Genomic DNA, 17,283 nt, shown 5'->3' with positions numbered 1-17,283 from the left:
ATACCAGTCAGTATTTAATATATGTGTGTATACCATTCAGTATGTATTATGTGTGTATACCAGACAGTGTGTATTATGCGTGTATACCAGTCAGTATGTATTATGTGTGTATACCAGTCAGTATGTATTATGTGTGTATACCAGTCAGTATGTATTAGGTGTGTATACCAGACAGTGTGTATTATGCGTGTATACCAGTCAGTATCTATTATGTGTGTATACCAGTCAGTGTGTATTATGTGTGTATACCAGTCAGTATTTAATATATGTGTGTATACCATTCAGTATGTATTATGTGTGTATACCAGTCAGTATGTATTATGTGTGTATACCAGTCAGTATGTATTGTGTGTGTGTACCAGTCAGTGTGTATTATGTGTGTATACCAGTCAGTATGTATTATGTGTGTATACCAGTCAGTATGTATTGTGTGTGTATACCAGTCAGTATGTATTATGTGTGTATACCAGTCAGTATGTATTGTGTGTGTATACCAGTCAGTAGGTATTATGTGTGTATACCAGGCAGTATGTATTATGTGTGTATACCAGTCAGTATTTAATATATGTGTGTATACCATTCAGTATGTATTATGTGTGTATACCAGTCAGTATGTATTATGTGTGTATACCAGTCAGTATGTATTGGGTGTGTATACCAGTCAGTATGTATTATGTGTGTATACCAGTCAGTATGTATTATGTGTGTATACCAGTCAGTATCTATTATGTGTGTATACCAGTCAGTATGTATTATGTGTGTATACCAGTCAGTATGTATTATGTGTGTATACCAGTCAGTATGTATTATGTGTGTATACCAGACAGTGTGTATTATGCGTGTATGCCAGTCAGTATTTAATATATGTGTGTATACCAGTCAGTGTGTATTATGTGTGTATACCAGTCAGTATTTAATATATGTGTGTATACCATTCAGTATGTATTATGTGTGTATACCAGACAGTGTGTATTATGCGTGTATACCAGTCAGTATGTATTATGTGTGTATACCAGTCAGTATGTATTATGTGTGTATACCAGTCAGTATGTATTATGTGTGTATACCAGTCAGTATGTATTATGTGTGTATACCAGTCAGTATGTATTATGTGTGTATACCAGTCAGTATGTATTATGTGTGTATACCAGTCAGTATGTATTATGTGTGTATACCAGTCAGTATGTATTATGTGTTTATACCAGTCAGTGTGTATTATGTGTGTATACCAGGCAGTATGTATTATGTGTGTATACCAGTCAGTATTTAATATATGTGTATACCAGTCAGTATGAGTTGGACTATCAACATCTATCCATTTGTTTTATGTATTACCCTTAGAAATGCATTTTACTCTTTGATGAAACATTACTAAATTGCTTTTGGTGGTGATTTTTATTCAAGAGCAAACATTTTGCTAACAGAGTATTTTATGTGTATTGTTTTATTTAACTTGGATATTTAAAAGCTTACATTCCTGTTGCAACGTCAAAATACACAAATAATATTACTGCATTTGAAAGGGTTTACGTCATTCTAGACACATTACTAACCTCTTTTAGTGTACAATACTTTTTGAGCAATCTCAATAAATTAAAAAGAAAAATATCATTTAATTTTTGTATATTTTTTTTATAAAACCTTATTTATAATATGCAACATTTCATTTACATACAAGCAAAGAAATAATAATAACGGGGTTGTAAACGCAATAAAGTAACTAAAATAGAATGCAAAATATATATATATATAAAAATGTGTGTGTGTGTGTGTGTGTGTGTTTGTGTGTGTGTGTGTGTGTGTGTGTGTGTGTGTGTGTGTGTGTGTGTGTGTGTGTGTGTGTGTGTGTGTGTGTGTGTGACAAAATGTAAAGCCATAGGCTCACACAAGTTCCAAAAAGAATCCAAATTTGGAACACAGCATCATTGTTTTCACAGCTTTTTGGTTGTTAGCGATAGAGAGCGTTTTAAAGTAAAGTTCTAATTATTTTTTTAATACTACCATTTTCTGCCGGTTGACATGTGGTTGAACCATGTTCTCTTGACCGCTCTGTTCCGTAGTAAAGCTTCACCGTCAACTTTCGGGAATGGAAACAAGGAAACACCGGCTGTGTTTGTGTTGCTAAAGGCGGCTGCTATACACCGCTTCCCACCTACAGCTTTCTTCTTTGACGTCTCCATTATTAATAGAAGAAATTGCAAAAGATTCAGCAACACAGATGTCCAGAATACTGTGGAATTATGCAATTTAAAGCAGACGACTTATAGCTGGGATGGGTGCTGGATCCAAATGTCCGCTACAATCCGTGACATCACCCGCACGCGTCATCATACGAGTCATCATACCGCGACGTTTTCAACAGGATACTTCGCGCGAAATTTAAAATTGCAATTTAGTAAACTAAAAAGGCCGTATTGGCATGTGCTGCAATGTTAATATTTCATCATTGATGGTCGGTAGTAGTGCCTTTCAGTAGGCCTTTAAAGGCACCAAAAACAGGTCGGGTATTGAGAAACATACATTTATGAATATAAAACTTAAGGCCTACTGAAAGCCACTACTAGCCACCACGCAGTCTGATAGTTTATATATCAATGATGAAATATTAACATTGCAACACATGCCAATACGGCCTTTTTAGTTTACTAAATTGCAGTTTTAAATTTCACACGAAGTATCCTGTTGAAAATGTCGCGGTATGATTACGCGCGCGTTTGACGTCACCGGTTGTAGCGGACATTTTTTTCCAGCCCGATCCAAGCTATAAGTAGTCTGCTTTAATTACATAATTACACAGTATTCTTGACATCTGTGTTGCTGAATCTTTTGCAATTTGTTCAATTAATAATGGAGAAGTCAAAGTACAAAGATGGAGGTGGGAAGCGGTGTATTGCAGCTGCATTTAGCAACACAAACACAGCCGGTGTTTTCTTGTTTAAAATTCCCGAAGGTGAAGCTTAAGTATGGAACGAAGCTTTCAAGCGAACATGTTTCCCGACCACACGTCAACCGGCAGGTTTCGGTGAGAAAATTGTGGTAATAAGTCGGCTCTTACCGTAGACATGAGCGGAGCTAGCGTGCTCCTGCAGCAGCGTGGCTTCACTAAGAGACACTGGCGGTCACAACACCCGTGGCCACACCCCTCCGACTTTCAGGTACCATATAATCTCACTAAAACACTAGTAACACAATAAGCAGATAAGGGATTTTCCATAGTTATCCTAGTAAATGTGTCTAATAACATCTGAATCGCTCCCACTGCCGTTGCCTCTTTTTTTTTCTTTTTTTTTTATACTTTATTTATTTATTTATTTATTTTTGTCCTTCACTCTCACTATCCTCATTCACAAATCTTTCATCCTCGCTCAAATTAATGGGGAAATTGTCGCTTTCTCTGTCCGAATCGCTCTAGCTGCTGGTGGCCATGATTGTAAACAATGTGAGGATGTGAGGAGCTCTACAACCCGTGACGTCAGGTAACACATTGTCTGCTACTTCCGGTACAGGCAAGGCTTTTTTATTAGCGACAAAAGGTTGCGAACTTTATCGTCGATGTTCTCTACTAAATCCCTTCAGCAAAAATATGGCACTATCGCGAAATTATCAAGTATGACAAATAGAATGGACCTGCTATCCCCGTTTAAATAAGAAAATCTCATTTCAGTAGGCCTTTAATAAATAGTATAATGAAGTTGCAAACGTAAAATGTATGTTATATTTTCTTTATAAAGTGCAAATGTAAATGTATATCCAAATAGCAAAACAATATCGTTTTATTGACATATTGTTGTATGACCAATGCCTGTAACGGTGCGTTTACGTGTTGTTAGACTTTTCCCAACGATTTGGGGAATACACATTTGTACACTCCCGCTGTGCCTATATTTAAAAGAATCGAGTTCATGTGTCTGTTAAATAGGCAGTGCACTGACATCACGTCACGCTGCGTGTTTATAAAGTGCATGTGGACTCCGTGAAAAGCCCGACAGACTCTGAGATGGCGCACAGTCCTTGAAGGCACCATTGGGTGTTGAACACGTCCAGCTAGCCAGTTAGCCAGTTAGCCAGCTCGCTCCACGCAGACACGCAACGTAATGTCGACCAAGAGCTTCCGAGTCAGCGACGGGGACTGGATATGTCCTGATAAAAAGTAAGTTAGAATACACGAGAATAACAAAGTGTGTTTGTTCGCTCCAGGGCCGAGTATATCTGGATGTAGCTGATGGTGCTAACAGGGCAACTTTCTTCAGCTCGCTAGGCCCTGCGCCGTTAGCATAGCATAGCTAGCATCGTCATTCTTTGTATTGTTACACATATGTTGTTTGTTTTATTGCACCTAATATGTTGTAGACGAGGACGCCCAATTTAAAACATCACGTGTATGTGGGAAATATTGAAGGATTAAGGACGGAACCAGTCTGTGACCGCTAGCTAGCAGGCTAGCTAACGTTAGCTCGAAATTGCGCTAGAAATGTTCAAAATGGGGTCCCTGGGGGCCCCATCAAGTCATAAAAATGGGATCTCACTACATTTTTTTGGGGTCCAATTTATTTTGTAAGTGTTTTGAAAACTATTGAGAAATGCATGCATTATCCTGTTATATATTGTGTTTTGGAAAAAGGCTATCATAAACCAGGGGTCTCAAACACGCGGCCCGTGGGCCGTTTTTTTTGCAGCCCGCACCTTGATCTGAAAATGTAATGTTGGTGCGGCCCGCGAGTTTAATGGGAAAGGCGCTTTACAGCGTCATACATATATACCCTCAATTTTTCCGTCATCCCTATAAATCCTTGATTTTTCCGGGTGACTTTCGTCAGCGTCCTTCCAGGGGTAATCATTTTCCCGTAATTCACCCAATCAACATTATTAAGGGGGCACCGTGGAGGTACTGCAATTAGCGTCCTCTACAACCTGTACAAACAGCGTGCCAGGCCAGCCACATGTTGTACTTGACTTCTGTAGACGCAGTAAGCGGCTGCAAGACATAGACTGCAAGACATAATTGATCAACAGCCACACAGGTCACACTGGGGGTGGCCGTATAAACAACTTTAACAGTGTTACGAATATGCGCCACACGGTGAACCCACACCAAACAAGAATGACAAACACATTTTGGGAGAACATCCTCACCGTAACACAACACAAACACCACAGAACAAATACCCAGAATTCCATGCAGCCCTAACTCTTCCGGGCTAAAATACCCCACACCCCCCCTTCACGGCACGCCCTTATTATAGTCCGGGTGAAAACCGGTAGAATGATTGCCCCAGGAGATTGTCGGGAGGCCCACTGATATTCAGGTGTTTCCCGGTAAGATCGTGAGAGTTGGCAAGTATGTTGCTAGGGCGGGAAAGCCATTCAAAGAAGGTGAATTCATTAAAAAGTGTATGTTCGGGTTTTTTTAAGAAATTTTTTCTTGCGGCCCAGTGGCCCCCAGGTTAATTGAGTTTGAGACCCCTGTAATAAACGTTACTTCATTCAATAAAAAATAATACAAAAGAAAACACATTTTTATGCATATGTACATCTATTCAGTTATAAACAATCATTCACATTCTTCTTTCCTCTTTGGATCTAAACTTTACCGCTGCCGGTAATATTTTCTATATTTTTATTGTAATATTTTCGGAATGTGTTTGTTCCATGTTTGGCCAAAGTAAGACTGAGGAAAAAATCTGAAGTTGTTTTTAGTTGTAAATGCAATGATTATTTACAGTCCGACCCGCGTGTGCACAGATTTTCATCCAATCGGCCCCTGAGCTAATATGAGCTTAACACTTCTGCATTCATGTGTATTTTTGTTTGTCAACAATATGATACAACATAACTATAGGCATCAACAGTGTGATCATATGAATACAAAATTATGTAAAATCCAATGGCTATAGATAGTATCAATATTTGGATTGAACTACCACTCCCAGTAGTTGTTTTCTTTATTTTCACTTAAGTTGTAGGTGTGTTAATTTCAAAAAGTGTCAGCGCTAGGCTTCAGTAAACAATGATGGCGATGTCAGCGATGCGAGCAACACTTGCTAACTTGTCAGCCACTTCTCCACAAGACTCGTTTTCAACACTCCTCGCACATTAACACTTCAAAAGGCACATATTCGCCCCGTTTGTTGACCTGTAAAGTATGTTTTTGGGGTGGAGAAGTCTGGTCGGTTGCTGGTTAGCTAGCCTGTCTCCATCCCTGGGTCAATGTCACCTTAGGGTGAGACAAAAGTGAAGTTTCCATGGACTCACAAAGACCAAAACATGTCAATTACTGGAGACACGGCACAGGATGAAGTTAAAAAGGGTTTTTACACTCACCTTAGGGCCTTTCTTTTGACAGCCCCTCGCGGTAAATTTGCCCAGTGCAAACTGAGGCCGTATTTGTCATTGATGGAACTTTCGGCAAATCGAAATTTACGACCAATAAAAACGCAATAAACGGGAACGGAAATTTGATATGGTAAATATAAACAATTCTCGCCCGGAAAAGGGTGGAATGCCTGGAGACCCTGCCCCAAGTGGAGCAGTTCAAGTACCTAGGAGTCTTGTTCACGAGTGGGGGAAGAGTGGATCGTGAGCTCGACAGGCGGATCGGTGCGGCGTCTTCAGTAATGCGGACATCGTACCGATCCGTTGTGGTGAAGAAGGAGCTGAGCCGGAAGGCAAAGCTCTCAATTAACGGTCGATCTACGTTCCCATCCTCCCCTATGGTCATGAGCTTTGGGTCATGACCGAAAGGATAAGATCACGAGTACAAGCGGCCCAAATGAGTTTCCTCCGCCGTGTGGCGGGGCTCTCCCTTAGAGATAGGGTGAGAAGCTCTGCCATCCGGGAGGAACTCAAAGTAAAGCCGCTGCTCCTTCACATCGAGAGGAGCCAGGTGAGGTGGTTCAGGCATCTGGTCAGGATGCCACCCGAACGCCTCCCTAGGGCACGTCCAACCGGTAGGAGGCCACGGAGAAGACCCAGGACACGTTGGGAAGATTATGTCTCCCGGCTGGCCTGGGAACGCCTCGGGATCCCCCGGGAAGAGCTAGACGAATGGGCTGGGGAGAGGGAAGTCTGGGTTTCCCTGCTTAGGCTGTTGCCCCCACGACCCGACCTCGGATAAGCGGAAGAAGATGGATGGAAATATAAACAAAACAGCGGAAAGCGATTACCGATCAAATTTTAAAAACAAAGCAAACGGGAAGTAAAATTCCAGAGGCTTCTGGAATTGCGTGTCCTTTTTTATTTCAATGCGTAAAAAGACAAAAAGTGCAATAACGCCAACACTGGTGTGACAGACAACTGCACTATGTATTTCCCCGTTTCCTCCTTCCTCTCAGTGAATGAAAGTCATATTACTCCTTGGTGTGCACAAAGTCGCCCTTGTGTGTGATTCCACATAGAAGGTGTTTACATCCATGCATCTTCTGCTTGACCAGGTGTGGAAATGTCAACTTTGCAAGAAGAACAAGTTGTAATAGATGTGGCAGAGGTGAGACACATACAGCCATCAATTCTCCACAGGTAATCCAAGAAATGCAGCCTAACACGTTCGATTTTTGTTTTCGTGCAGACAAAACCACAGAGGCCAAGATGATGAAAGCAGGAGGAACGGAGATCGGGAAGACTCTGGCCGAGAAGAGTCGAGGTCTTTTCAGCGCTAATGATTGGCAGTGCAAAACGTAAGTCCCAAGTGGGATGCTTCACCAGACCTGGGCCGATATTCCATAGATCAATAACTTTGCCAGGTCTTAATACGGGCTGCAGGAGCAGTCACTCTTTCAGTCTTTGAATAGGTTTCAGCAGCTACATGCATTAAAACGGTAATAATGAACCAACTAGCGCTAGTGTGCTAGCTAGTTTAAATGCTAACATGAAAACAAGATGCCGTAATGTTTAAACTTGTGTAAAGACATTACTGTGTAAACAACTCACGGATTATAACACAAAGGCGGTGTTGTCTTTGCATAAAGTGATCGATATAAACTCAAGTTGAAACAGACAATTGTCCGATCAACAAATTTAACTTGCATGACGTCACATAAACTGGAAGTGAAATGAAGCGATCACCCAATTTGCATTTATGAAAATAATTCGAAAATGTTAAGTTAAAATGGAACTTGGATATTTAGAAGCTTACATTCCAATTGCAATGTTAAAACATACGAAGAATATTACTGTGTTTGTAAGTGTATACCTGCATTATTGTTATGTAGTATCTGTACATCAGTAATTAATTTGGATGTCATTTATCGGCATTCATTTGTAGGTCAAAATATCTTAGAGCAGATTGTGTTATCAGCCCAGGCCTATGAATTACATAATAATAATTGTTTATTTCCCCCTCCTCTCCTCCCCATGCAGATGTGGTAACGTGAACTGGGCACGGAGGTCAGAGTGCAACATGTGTAACACTCCAAAATATGCCAAGCTTGAAGAGAGAACGGGTAATGTTTCCCAGGTGTCATCATTTTTATTCTGCGACACAGTTCTTCTCATTTTCTCCCCCACGTGCTTCCAGGCTATGGTGGAGGTTTTAATGAAAGAGAAAATGTGGAGTACATTGAGCGAGAGGAGTCTGATGGCGAATACGATGAGGTGTGTACTACTTTATAATAACCATGTTTGTCACGTTTCTCTTTATTTGAGGAGCCGTCTTTTACAATCTCAATTCCAGTCATGACTTTCCATCGTAAGTTAGCCTGGGTTCACCTTGACAAATGTTTTGAAGCCGGATTGTTACAAACTTGACTACAAAGTCATCCTATTCGGAACTATACCGCCTCTAAAAAGTACTGTTTTAATGGACATGACGGTGCATTGTCATCACGTCATGACATTGCTGGTTTTGCAAGCAGAGGAGCATGTTCGGCAGCGCGCGCACAGAGTACTTACAAGCAGACGCGGTGTGTAGACAGAAAAGGGAAAATGGACGCATAAAAATCAAGGTAAAGGTGAAGTTATAACACAGAAATGCCCTCAGGAAGAGCTGCTTCAAGACATGGCTAGCTAGCGGCCAACAGTGTTTTGGCTACTTCTAATTCATTAATCCTGCCCTGCATGGCGACAAAAAAAGTAAGTTTCTTATCACCGGAGGACGAGAAATAGCTAAACATGCTTCACTACACACCGTAGCAACATACAATAGCGCACCGCTAAGAGCAAGCTAGCACCCCAGAATGTACACAAATGCCATGAGTGGATCTACACCAGACATCCACTGTAATGATACTAAGTACAGGAGCATATGTAGTCGTTTCTATGATTACATTGATATTTTTTGCATCACAAAATCTTTTTTCATTTTTTAAAAAAATTCATATTATATTTATATACTCGGTAAATACGTCCCTTGGCACATGACGACTTAAATTATGACCAATGTATGATCCTGTAACTACTTGCTCTCGGATTGATACCTAAATGTGTGGTATCATCCAAAACTGAAGTCAAGGATCAAAGAAGAGAAGAATAAGTGATTATTACATTTGAACAGAAGTGAAGATAGAACATGTTAAAACAGAAAATAAGCAGATATTAACAGTAAATGAACAAGTAGATTAGTAATTATTTTTTACAGTTTGTCCTTCATAATGTTTACAAAATAATAGAATAATAAATGACACAATAAGGTACTGCATACGTCAGCAGACTAATAAGAAGTCTTTGTTTGTTTACTTACTACTAAAAGACAAGTTGTTTTGTATGTTCAACATTTTATTTAAGGACTAAGTTGCAATAAAAACATATTTTTCATGTAACCTAAGATTTTTTGTTCAAATAAAGCCAATAATGCAATTTTTTGTGGTCCCCTTTATTTAGAAACTTATAAAAATACATTTTGGTACCGGTACTGTTACCAAAATATTGGTATAGGGACAACCCTAGTTTGCATTCATACACTGTGCTGCTATCGTGCATCTGTTGCTTTTTGGGATGCAACAATTTGAGCATGTCATATCACAGTTATTGTCACCAAAATGATCAGAGTATATTTCAATGTGTTCAAAAAGTACTTGCACACACTTGTATTCAGGTTGTAGTTAGAAATTATATTAGATGACTAAGTATCCTCTCAGTACACTTTCTAGGCGGAAGAAATATTATAAAATATTGTTCTGGCTACTTGAGCCATCCATCCATCCATTGTCTAACGCTCATTCCCTTCGGTCTCGCGGGGGGCGCTGTAGCCTATTTCAGCTACAATCGGGCGGAAGGCGGTGTATACCCTGGACAAGTCACCACATTATCACAGGGCCAACACAGATAGACAGACAACATTCACACACTAGGGATCATTTAATGCTGCCAATCAACCTATCCCCAAATAATTTTTGAGTGTTTTAAATGTTTGTCTTTTTTCCTGTGGTTATTTGTTAAAGTTTTAGTGTTATTTTAATAATAAAGAAAAAAATGTGTGCTTTGTGTATCACGTCCTTCTAAATCGATTATTTTCAATAATCGTTTTGGGTGGAAAAAATGCTTTTTTTTGTCTTTAGTAGGAATAAATATTTTAATAACATTTTAGGCCATCTCCTCGCAACAAAAAGGAGCTTTTTTTTATCCTGCAACCTGTTATGACATTTTAATTGATTATACCAATTAACACATTGCAAGAATAAGTTTGATTCATGATTCAATTTAAAATTGGATCAAGTCCTTTGGTTCCCGAAGATTCCCACCCCTACAAGTCAACACCCAAAGGCAATGTCTATCCTAAGTCGTTTAACCCCTTAAACAAATGATTATTTAGCCTAAGCCCCATTTCAGCCACACTAAACAAGCGTTTAAAGTCCTCCTCGAAAAAATGTCTTGAATCTCCGGCTCTTAGCTTTGTATGGACTCATTGATTGTTTACAAACTGAGTTCGAAGAGGAAGTGAAGTCAGAAAGATTGCGTCTCACACAAAGAGTGACATCAGAAAGAACACGCCGGCTTCATAATAAAGCGGTTTCGTAACTCTGAGCTAACCACAGGAAGTATGAAGGCGAGACATCCAGACATGCCGTGTTTCTCCTTCTACATGTACAGACGCGTCTGGAAATCACACATGAATACCTTAAGAGAAAGCCATTGCAGCTATTTGGGATACACACACTGTGTGTGTGTGTGTGTGTGTGTGTGTGCGTGTGTGTGCGTGTGTGTGCGTGTGCGAGACAATCATTGGTACTTTACCTTTTAGCACACTGGATTCCAGTTCATTGAAATACCACAACACTGGATATTGTTCAGATAAGTTTCATTTAATTTAAGAACTTGCACACAAAGCAACACTGGAGGCGACTATGACGTGTACATTTTCCGCACAGGCATACTAGGTCGCGTTGCGCCGGCGGACATAGGGTGGGAGGGGGTCTTAAACGGTGGCATTGTGTGTGGACACGGATCAGGTTAGGTGGGATTTACCCTGATAACCTCATCTTAGTGTAAACCGGGCCTAAGAAACACTTTGTGAAACATGTTTACTATACAGTTTGGGAGGAAAAAGAAGAAGTATCGTGGGAAGAACGACAGCAAGTCTTCCTCAAAAGGGAGTGAAAAGAAAGTAGAGGTAAAGAAAGTGGAGGTGGAAGAAGAGGATGACGACGAGGAAGATGGCGACCTGTCCAAGTACAAACTGGATGTAAGCAAACCTCACACATATAATTATTTTCTTGACAGTGTTTCAGGCAAAGTAGTGCATGAATATTTCTTTTGAGCATGCAACATTTTTTATGTGTTTTTTTTCCAACACTTGGTGTCCAGGACGAAGACGAAGATGACGACGATGGCGACCTGTCCAAGTATGACCTAGACGCCAGCGATGAGGAGAAGGAGCAGGCCAAGAAAGATGGCAGCCACTCGGCGAGCTCCCGCTCGTCCTCGCACTCATCCAGCTCCAGTTCTCGGTCGAGGTCCAGGTAAACGGGTACAGGTCAATCCGGGCAAAATGTCAGTATCAGTTCAACTTCCTTCTGATTTAATGGTCAACATATTTATTTTCTACTTGTCATGTTTCAGACACTTTAATGTGCGATGATCATTCTCCTGGGTTTTTTTAAGGAAAGGAATAATTGAATGTCTTCTTAGGCCATGTAAATATTCAACTCCACTGTTACACACATCCATAAAACACATTACTGATGGAAAGATTCTGATGCTCCTTCATGGAGTTGTGGCATATTACATATATGACATGTTCATTGATATGTGTGTCGGTTTTAAAAGCATCACTTGTCTTCACAGCTGGGAAACTTCAGTATCGTTATCATTGAGGTGTTAGGTTTTTGGGTCACCAGGCACACAATCAAAAGAATGCTTAGAAGTCTACTAACGTAATCATGTTTTTTTAAATACAAAACAATATTGTACATTTCCTGAGCATATGAAAATATACTTTTATAAATGCAGGACAGCATAGAAGGCTTAAATCTGCCAAATGAGTGAGTAAATTGTAATAACTATTTGACTATTTATAGTTAAATTTGTGATTGACTTTTGGAAATGTACCTTTTTCTATTCCATTACAAGAAGCATTCATTACATGTTAGACATACCTATGAAGGTTCTCATTCATCAGGTCGTTGTCATCGCAGGTCGTTCAATCGATTGCATAGACTTAGATTGACTAGATCTGACACGAGCTGATGAAGCCTACTCGGGTGAGCGGCGAAACGTCTTCTAAGACCAACCTAGCGGTCCAGTTGCGGACAATTGAGCGCCCTGAGAAGATACATGTTAGACATTTTGTACACAGATGTACAATTTTACTAAGTTTATTTCTGTGTTTTAGGTCATCTTAGTCCTATTGTGTCATAATAAGGAAATAACTGCACAGTCACAAATGTGAGGCTGTACTTTGAAAACAGATTTAAAAAGTTTTTAAGGTGAAGCTGTAGAATTCAGCACAAATGTACGTTAAACACTAGATCCGTCTTTGGACTCCAAAGGGTTCAGAACAAAAATATGTTAGTGTGTAGATGACATGACAAAATGCTAGAAACGCGTTTGTTGTTATCGAAATGTGTGCATGGTCTTAAACGATCATTCACTGGCCGTCAATCACCTGCAAAAGCAACAGATGGCGCTGTCATCCTTAACTTTGAAGCCGTGAAAGCAGTCTAATGCAATTTCTGTCGTCAAGCTTTTATAACTTCTGACATGGAGAGAAATAAATCATAAAATCACATTGTTGTTAGTAACACGCCTGATACCATTTATAAGTTGTGCTTCTTCCAAAATATATCTTCTAAAATAAAAGTTAAAATACCTGGAATTAGTGTAAACAAAAATGTGTTATGAATTACTGTCAACATAAAGTGAAAGACAGGCTTTTTCGACAATAGTTTTTCTTTGTATACCACAAAACAAGCAACGTCAGCATGTAGATCTTATAATCTGCTTTTTTACCATGTGCTACAATCCCACACCCTCCACCTCAGCTTGAGGTGCCTCTCCGTTCATCGCAGTCTTTGCCAACCAGTCTTTATTACTTTTAGTTGGAGTGTTAGTCCTGTCCCAGTCAGCCCTCTTAAAAGCTGCAGGGATTGAACGTTGTTTTGCTGGTGACTCTATTCCTTGTCATTTGACACACTTGGATGACATGTAGGGTGTTACTGACAGCTGGCTCTCCCCTGTGGTGGTCCAGCACTCAGTTACACAGTAGAAGCGTGCAGCCTTGCTCCTCAGTAATTCCAAGCCACCAAACTAGCAGTTTCATCTCCAACTTTCTTGCCACTGCAACTTCTATGGCAAAAACGCCTCTGAACTCTCCTGCTTCTCTATCATTTGATGATGGCGACGTGTGTGATCATGACTACAAAGAACAAACATAATTGTAAACACCACCGTTTTAGAATTTTTCTTATTCGGAAAAATGAATTGTCCAGAGAAAAAAATTATATTTTTTAAGTATTGAGATCTCTAAAAACATTAGATTGCAAAGGAGAAAATTGACACTGCTACAGAAAGAAAGAAGAGGAAGACGAGGTGAGAGAGGCAAAGAAATCTTTGAGATGTTTATATCTGCTTTTGGTAATGTGAGGAAGAGGAGCGGTTGGGTAAAACGTCCTGGCTGGGGGAAGGAAGATGAGCAAAACATACTATCTCATTGTGACCAGGAATGTTTTGATTAAACATGGTCCTCAATCATACAGGAAACCCCTTTTGACCAAAAGACAAATACGATTAAATTAATGATCTTCGAATGTCACAGCAATCTTTGTGTCATACTTGAAGAGAGGGGCTTAGGGTGTGAAAGGAGACATCTCCAGCCAGCTCCTAAAAGGTGTAAGGGTCATAAAAGTGTCTTATTTTAGGACAAAGCAACACCAATGCAATGATGACAAAGCAGCGCACAAAAACTGTTGCACTCAAATTGTGGTGTAAGACAACAGATTACTCAAATCATAATTTTGTCATAACACACACTCTGAAACTTGTTCAGTCATCTGAACACTTCACTTTTTATTTAACTGTTCCATCCCAAATAAAAACTTTGCACATTAGAACAACTTTAATAATGAAATAATGTTAAGAAAATCAGTAGACATCTACACAAAAGACAATAGTTTTTTTTTCCCAAGATTGTTTGTTCGGTCTTGCCCCAAATTTCCACTGAATACGTTGCGGCAGAAAACGGTGATTCTTTCATTTTGGACCTCCAGAATCAGCATGTCCTCCTCCATTTGTGTCATGGTGAAATTATCTCCTTTGACAAGCTCGCTTGAAAAGTATTTTATTTTGAAAGCAAACAGGATAGTTTGTTTAGTGTCTGTGCATGACGAGCTGTCCAGCACAAGCAGATTAGAGCTAAATTGACCCACCGTGTTGTTGCGACTGACAAATATAGAAGCGCAGAGATGTGAAACAGCACATTGACTATATTCACACTGCAGTATGTTTTGATATAGTCCATAAAAAGGTCATTTCCAACGTGGACACAATCTGACCTGCATGCAGACGTGACGTCATGTGCTTATGAAAGTAAGCATGGCTCCAATTTGTGGCAATTCCAGGGATTTTGTGCAATCAAATTCATTTTTTGCGTGTAGAAGAATAAAAGGGAATAGTCAGCATTTTGTCTCTTGCCGTTTGTAGTACATTTACTTGGACATTTGCTCCGAAGAACGTGTTGGTAAGCTGCCTGAGACAGGAGTGGTGGAATAATTGGCTTGACTTCCTAAACATTTGATTTCTGCCTGTTTTCTGCTCATTTGTCAACTATTTTGTAACCGTCTATTAGGGTTGTACGGTATACCAGTACTAGGATGGTATCGCGGTACTAATAAATCAAAAACTGTACATATATATGTATATATATATATATTATTTTGTTTAATTTTTTTTAATGGGCATGACATCACGTCATAACTTTGCTGGTTATTTGAACAGAGGAGCATGTTTGGCAGCGCGCGCACACAGACTACCTACAAGCAGACAGTGTGTAGACAGAAAAGGGAGAATGGACACATTTTGGTTTGAAAACTAAAGATAAAGGTGAAGCTATAACACCCTTAGGAAGAGCTAGCCGGCAGCTAAAATCCATCCGCAGTCTGCAGTGTTTTAGCTACTTCTATATCACTAATCCTAGTCTCCATGGCGACAAAGTAAGTTACTTACAAGTATACTCCCTGCAGGACGAGGAATAGCTAAACATGTTTTACAACACGCCGTAGGAGGATACAATAGCTCACCGCTAACAGCAAGCTAGTATTCCTGAATGTAAACAAACGCCATGGGTGGATCTACACCTGACATCCACTGTAATGATACCAAGTACAATAGCGTATCGAGTCGATACTACTATGATTACATCAATATTTTTTATCGTCAAAAAATCTTTTTTCCTTTTTTTTTAAATTTATGTTATGTTTATAACCTCAGGAAATATGTCCCTAGACACATGAAGACTTTGAATATGACCAATGTAAACACTACCGTCTGTTTTTGTGATCAATAATGACTCCTACCGACATGCTGATCAGCTTCATATCCACATACAAAAGAGGCCTGGGTCTGAAATGAAAAAAAATTGAAATTGACATGAAAAAGTCCGATTACAGGTTGCATACGGACAAAAAAAATTGGAATTGACTTGAATAGAAACGGAAAGAGTCCGCTGCCGGCGCCGTTACGCATCCAGTGGAAATCCGGGGTTTAACTTTGCAGCCACCTTCAAAAAATATTGGACAGTTTTTGTGTTTTTGTCTTTCAGGTCCCGTTCGAGAAGCTCCTCTAGTTCCCGATCTGGATCTCGTTCGAGGTCCCGCTCCAGGTGAATGAGGTGACTCTCTCCCTGCAGAGAGTGTAGTGTGATGCCCAGGCTCTTGAAACTGTTGTACGCTAGTTTGATGACCTTTTAACTTGAAATGTTGCCCATACTTCAAATACTAATGGAAGAGCTCAGAAGTCCTAGCTTGTCATCCTGGTGACGTTCTTTCCAGCTTGCCCACTGACCTTTCTGCTTGGTTTATCCCTCCAAAAGATCCAGCTCCAAGTCTGGAAAGGGCTCCTCGCCCCGGAAGAAGCCCGTCTCTCCTCCCTCCTCACCTGAGGTGGGACAGAAGCGCAGTCGCTCCCGCTCGTCATCCGCAGGGAGAAAACGGAGGCGTTCGAGATCCCGTTCGTCCGAAAGGTTTGGGTTTAAAGTGGAATACCCCAGTGGCACTCACTATGATTAGCCATCTTTAAGCTTCTGGCTTTGTCCCTCTGGTTTTCATGCTCCTCTGACTTTGCCGTGTATGCACGGACCTGCTAACTTCTACCTTCCCCTGGTGTTTGTGTGCTTCCAGGCGCAGCAACCGCTCCTCCGGGTCTTCCCACTCCGGCTCCAGTTGTAAAAAGAAATAACTTACTGTAAGACGACGAGAAGAACCTCAGTCCAAGTGCATGTCAACACGTGAAGATCCTGCATAAAGTACACCGTTCATTTTTTAATTTAGTTTCCTTTTCAGTTGCTTGGCTCTCAATTGTCTTTGACTGAAGTTAGCGATATTCACGCAGCCGTAAAATGCAAATGCTGGCTGTGCTCCTGTTGAGGAGCATTCATAACTCCTTAAAGACACTAGCGGTTTAGCCACAGTGCCTGATAAATTAATTACTCTTTTTAAGGTAAGTATTACAAACTTTTTGTTCTCACTCAATGGCACAAATCTCACCCTAATTGGCCTGGATGTTTACCATTTGTCAAACGCTGGTCATAAACTGGAGGACGCCACAACTATTAGTGTTACAAGACTTTGACAGTAGATTGTGCCCAGTCAGGCTTTCTACCAGGAAACGTGTGTGTAAATAAAAGTCTTGTCAACATTA

At 40.2% G+C, this 17,283-nt stretch overlaps 1 protein-coding gene across 1 annotated transcript; it reads left to right on the top strand.

Annotated features, from left to right (window-relative positions):
* The first annotated feature begins 3,994 nt into the window (after window positions 1-3,994).
* On the top strand, window positions 3,995-17,283 carry zranb2 (zinc finger, RAN-binding domain containing 2). The gene is made up of 10 exons (XM_061883969.1): window positions 3,995-4,150; window positions 7,431-7,483; window positions 7,565-7,673; window positions 8,356-8,438; window positions 8,513-8,589; window positions 11,465-11,614; window positions 11,737-11,891; window positions 16,187-16,246; window positions 16,457-16,606; window positions 16,764-17,283. Exons 1-10 carry the CDS (start codon window positions 4,095-4,097, stop codon window positions 16,819-16,821), a joined length of 951 nt encoding a protein of 316 aa, XP_061739953.1. The 5' UTR covers window positions 3,995-4,094; the 3' UTR covers window positions 16,822-17,283.

The sequence above is a fragment of the Nerophis ophidion genome, linkage group LG22 (genome assembly GCF_033978795.1).
Source record: "Nerophis ophidion isolate RoL-2023_Sa linkage group LG22, RoL_Noph_v1.0, whole genome shotgun sequence".
In the NCBI taxonomy this organism is placed as follows: domain Eukaryota; kingdom Metazoa; phylum Chordata; class Actinopteri; order Syngnathiformes; family Syngnathidae; genus Nerophis; species Nerophis ophidion.
Note: the sequence above shows the minus strand (reverse complement) of the source record. Positions and strands in the feature narration are given on the sequence as shown.